This window comes from Haplochromis burtoni, unplaced genomic scaffold (genome assembly GCF_018398535.1).
Source record: "Haplochromis burtoni strain Fernald_Lab_line unplaced genomic scaffold, NCSU_Asbu1 Contig_1523, whole genome shotgun sequence".
Taxonomy (NCBI): Eukaryota; Metazoa; Chordata; class Actinopteri; order Cichliformes; family Cichlidae; genus Haplochromis; species Haplochromis burtoni.
In genome coordinates, this window is record NW_024583884.1 from 38,018 (window position 1) to 42,648 (window position 4,631).

Genomic DNA, 4,631 nt, shown 5'->3' on the forward strand with positions numbered 1-4,631 from the left:
TCCATAATGTGCTGTGCATTCTCATATGTATATTATATATATTGCTCACTTATTGTATTTACCAACATCAAGGAGTTATGAGCAAAGAAAGGCCACACCATAGTGCATGTTTAAATAGGGAAAGTTTATTGATCAAAATGTATTACGCAAATACGCATTACATTTTTTTCAGCCCCCCAATCGAGAAAACAAAACCAATTACATGTTCAAAGCAACGGAACGGTGGCCCAATATCAGAGAGAACTCCACTCTTGAGTGAGCAGTGATGATTGAGCAGTCCGTTTTATTTTGCAGATTCAAGCTGCTCTTCAAAATTTTCACCACCAGATGTCACCGGAGAGGACTGTGTTGAAAAGCTTCGAGTAATGAACCGTTTTTCAATACAAGCTTCAGTGCTTCGGAAAGCTTCATTTGGCCATCACTACTTCCGGCCTTCTCGGTCTTTGGAGGTCCCGGCCCACGTAGACCGCGAAGGCCGGGGTCCTCCGAAGGACGTTTTGGGACACAGCTAATCAGAATCAGAATACTTTATTGACCGCTGGGGGAAATTATTTTTTGTTACAGTGCTCCATTATAAGCAAACATTAACAAGACAGACACTCCAGTCCAGCAGGTGGCGGTAGTGCACTTGATGCTCTTTGCTACCCCCATAAAAAGATAGAAGAGAAGAAGAAGAAGAAGAAGAAGAAGGCTCTCACGCATGCGCAGTGTGTCCTCAGAGTCGGGAGCAGAAAGAAGATGGCGGCGCCCGTAGATCTGGAGCTGAAAAAGGTAGGAGCTCCTCACCTGTGTGTGTGACTAGCGCGGCTGTTTCACACGTGGTCGAGTGTTTTTTTTCCACAGTCTCCGGTTTAAACTGCCTACGACCTCGTCTGTGTCCGCGGGACACCGAGACCGTCAGGCTCGTGACTTTAACACAGCTGCGCTCAGGCCTTCTGTCGTCACCGTGAGGTAGTTAGAGCCCCTAATGTCATACTGACGCAGCGGAATCGTGTGCGAGTGGGTTGTGGGTCTCTGGTGAGACGCCGTGACGTAGAGCTAAAGGGGGCAGGTACTTCACAGTGGGCAGGCTCTGTTACCATGGGGACTAACCCAGGTGCGCTCCGCAGGCCTTCTCCGAGCTGCAGGTGAAGATGATCGACACGCAGCAGAAAGTCAAGATGGCCGATCTGCAGATCGATCAGCTGACGCGCGTTCAGAAGCACGCCAAACTGACGCACGCCGAGATCGCCACGCTGCCCGACAACACGCGACTCTATGAGGGTGTGGGGCGCATGTGAGTCACCTACCTTCAACCTTAACACACCTAAACGTCACGCAGGTGTCAGCCAATCACATTGGTTTAATCATGATGTGTTTCAGGTTCATCCTGCAGTCCAAGGAGGAGATCAACAACCTGCTGACAGACAAACAGAAGACGGCTGACGAGAAGATCAAAGAGTTGGAGGTGCGCATGCACACGCCTCTTCTCATTGGCTAACTACTGATTGACATCACGCGTGTGGGCGTGTTCTGCGTGGGGTTAGGGAAACCTAGTCTTGTCAGGAGAGACGGCATCCATCCCACTTTGGTTGGAGCAGCTCTCAAAATAGGACTATCCAGAGTTGGGACCTGTTTCACCTTAAACTTACTGAACACGGTTGTCAGAAGGGAGTTTTTCCTTCTCACTGTTGCCAGGTGCTTATAGAGGGGCCCTTGGCAACAATCTCAACTATCATGTGACCCCCCTCACACACACACAGAGGGTCACATGATAGTTGGGGTTAGAGTCTTTACTTTAAAAATGAAACACGTTGATGTAACTGTTGTTGTGATTTACACAAAAAAAGGAATGAATTGTCCTGCAGTCTGATTTCAGGAGGTTGGAACAGTGTTGGTGTGCGACACACACACACACACACAGAGCTAAGCACTGACAGTATGTTTGTGCTTGTGATTTCCAGCAGAGGAAGGTGTACCTTGAACGCAGCGTGAAGGAAGCTGAGGACAACATAAGAGAGATGCTGCTGTCCAGGAGAGCCCACTGACCATCATCATCACACACACACTATAATTACACTGTAATACACACACACACACGCTGTTTCCCGTGTGAGTTTTCCACAATAAAAGCTTGAAGACGCTCTGCCTGCTGGTGGGTTTTTTCAGTCTGTGATTTAAATCTTTACTTTGAATTTGATGATGATGAAGAGGAAGACAACCCTGTTCTCAGTGGGTGATCTGATGATTAAAACCAGCAGACGATCATGTGACTGTATGGAACTACGTTTGCCCAAAGGAGGCGGGGTCATAATGTGATCGGTCACTTTGAATCCTTTGAAACAGAAGGATTCAAAGAGCTGACCTGAGGTCTGTGCCCTGAGGTCGATCAGGACATGAAGAGATTATATTAAGCAATTATAACTTACCAGATATTTAAAGCTGCATGTCTAACACATGCTTAACACACGTGTAACTGCACCATGAGTGGATGCAGCGCTAAGCACAGGCCCTGTATTTCTCTGGTTTTATGATGTTCTCAGTGTTCAGGTGATAAATCAGCACATAACTGAGCAGCAGCAGAAATAACAGCTGCAGGTAAACGGCAGCGACCTGATTCATTTGGTCAGAGATTCATCCGAACAGTGAAGATCCTCTGAACGTCGAAGGTCAAAGGTGTTACGAAATCAGTTTTACCCCGGTTCTTTTATTCGTTGAAACTTCCAGACGGCACCGGAACTCAGTAGTCATTTCACAAAACCTTTATTCATCTTTATTCATCTTCATTTAAGCATGCACTTCTAGAAGGGAAGATGAGGCCGGTGTGTCCCTCTGCAAAAAATCTTCACTGCTTTGTCTGTAAAACACAGTTTTGTAGGGGCCACCCATCATAAAACCCCCCACGGTGTGCTGCAAACTCTGTGTCTATGTGCATGAGCACATGAATGCCTACATGTGCGCGTTCCCACGTGTCTATATGAGTGCTCGTGTGTGACTGTGTACGGATACCTGCGTGTATGTGTGAGTGTGCGTGTGGATGTGTGTGCGTGACAGTTAAAACACTGTGGGTGTAGGCGACTCCCTAGGTCATAAAACCCATCTCCCTTCCAGACCACAGTTATCCAGTTACAAATGTTGAGACCCCCACCCAAACATCCTCTGGGGAATTTCCACTCAGCATTAACTCCTCTCTGTTTTACTTTCACAGTTCAAGTGGGGGAAGGGTCTCCTACAATCTACTCCTAAGTTCACGACACAGTGAGGCCTTTATTATATTAAGGGCAGTGTCTCTACAATAGTTCTACATTCTATGTTAACACATTTCTAAACTCTAAAATCAGCTAAACACTCCTACAAAGGTCAGATAAGCTGCCGGTGTAAGATGAAGCTGAAAGAAACGCACATTTACCTGGACAGGTGAGTGACATCAGAGCCCCGACTGCATGAAACTTTCTGAGAGCCAGCCCACTTGTTCATGTACGTGTCACCTGTGTATCCTCGGACTGTGACGCCCACCCAGCCCACATCCTGGGCTTTCCACTTATGTCGTGACCAGTTTACCACCTCCTTTCAATCAAAACCGCCGACACACCAACAAGAGGAGAGGTTAGCAAAATACTCTCCTTCTACTACTATTGTTACCATAGTAACTACATGTAGTGGTGTTTATTACATGGTTATTACTTGTGAAATTGTCTTTCTTTGAATGTGAGCTGCAGCGGACACCAGGACAGGTTCAGTGCTGCTGTTGGAGTACAAAGGTGAAGCAGAGGGTTTTGTACACCGCAGCAGAGGGAGGTTCAGACTGGATGAAGAGGAGGAAGACACAGGACTACCTGACGAGGAGATTGACTCGGGCGGGGCGGTGGTCGGTGGGCCAGCACGAACTGTGTGCATCATTTAGTTCCAGGATAACGTATCCAGCGTAGTATCACATTAGATTACTGTGTTGATAGTATCCGGTACTTCAGTACTCGTGTGAGCCTGAAGTCCGAGAACACTGGAGTCCGATTAAGCACATGGATGATAAACTGAAGGTTTGGCAGCTGCTCCTCAGACCCCGCTGTCAACAACAAACACCACCTGCCAACACAAAGGTTTTCTTTGCCACATCAGTACATGTGGTTGCCTCCACTGACCAGAATTATCAGCAGGACAACGATGGTAGGTTAGCAGGCAAAACCTCCTTGCCTACAAGTCTCTGCCCCCACTGCTGCTAATGGTCTCGGGCTGGATTGTCTGTGGAGTGACCAGAGACTGGTGCTGCAGTCGACTTGTGATTGGTTGGATCGGTTCCCACAGGAACTCACATAAGCTTTGATCTATATTTCACAGCCATCGATCTCAGAGTCTTCTAACAACTGGAACCACAGTGAAGGACCAAGTGTCACAGCCAATGAGGCGCCAGGAGAGGAGCATCAGTGATGGTGGAAGAACTACGTCTGTTCAGCTAAATATACAGGTTACCGTATTTTCACGACCATAAGACGCACTGTACTAAAATTCGCAGTCTCAGTTATGTGTGCCATTACTGTATTTAACACACACATAAGGCGCACTGGATCATAGGGCGCATACAAGTACCGTATGCGTATTTAAAAATAAAGCGGGAGCAAACCTGAGTTCGGTACCTTACTCACATTTTTATTACC

General features: G+C 47.2%; 1 protein-coding gene across 1 annotated transcript; it reads left to right on the forward strand.

The window, feature by feature from the left end:
• The first annotated feature begins 614 nt into the window (after positions 1-614).
• pfdn1 (prefoldin subunit 1) lies at positions 615-2,127 on the forward strand. Its single transcript, XM_014331167.2, has 4 exons — positions 615-771; positions 1,110-1,276; positions 1,363-1,447; positions 1,944-2,127. The coding sequence occupies exons 1-4, from the start codon at positions 739-741 to the stop codon at positions 2,025-2,027; spliced, it is 369 nt and encodes a 122-aa protein (XP_014186653.1). The 5' UTR covers positions 615-738; the 3' UTR covers positions 2,028-2,127.
• Positions 2,128-4,631: the final 2,504 nt, after the last annotated feature.

Excerpts from the sequence above, each read along its gene's own strand:
- pfdn1 (XM_014331167.2), top strand. The coding sequence starts at position 739 with ATGGCGGCGCCCGTAGATCTGGAGCTGAAAAAG. Across the intron at positions 1,277-1,362 it reads TATGAGGGTGTGGGGCGCAT|GTTCATCCTGCAGTCCAAGG; the intron begins GTGAGTCACCTA and ends GATGTGTTTCAG. Across the intron at positions 1,448-1,943 it reads AGAAGATCAAAGAGTTGGAG|CAGAGGAAGGTGTACCTTGA; the intron begins GTGCGCATGCAC and ends TGTGATTTCCAG.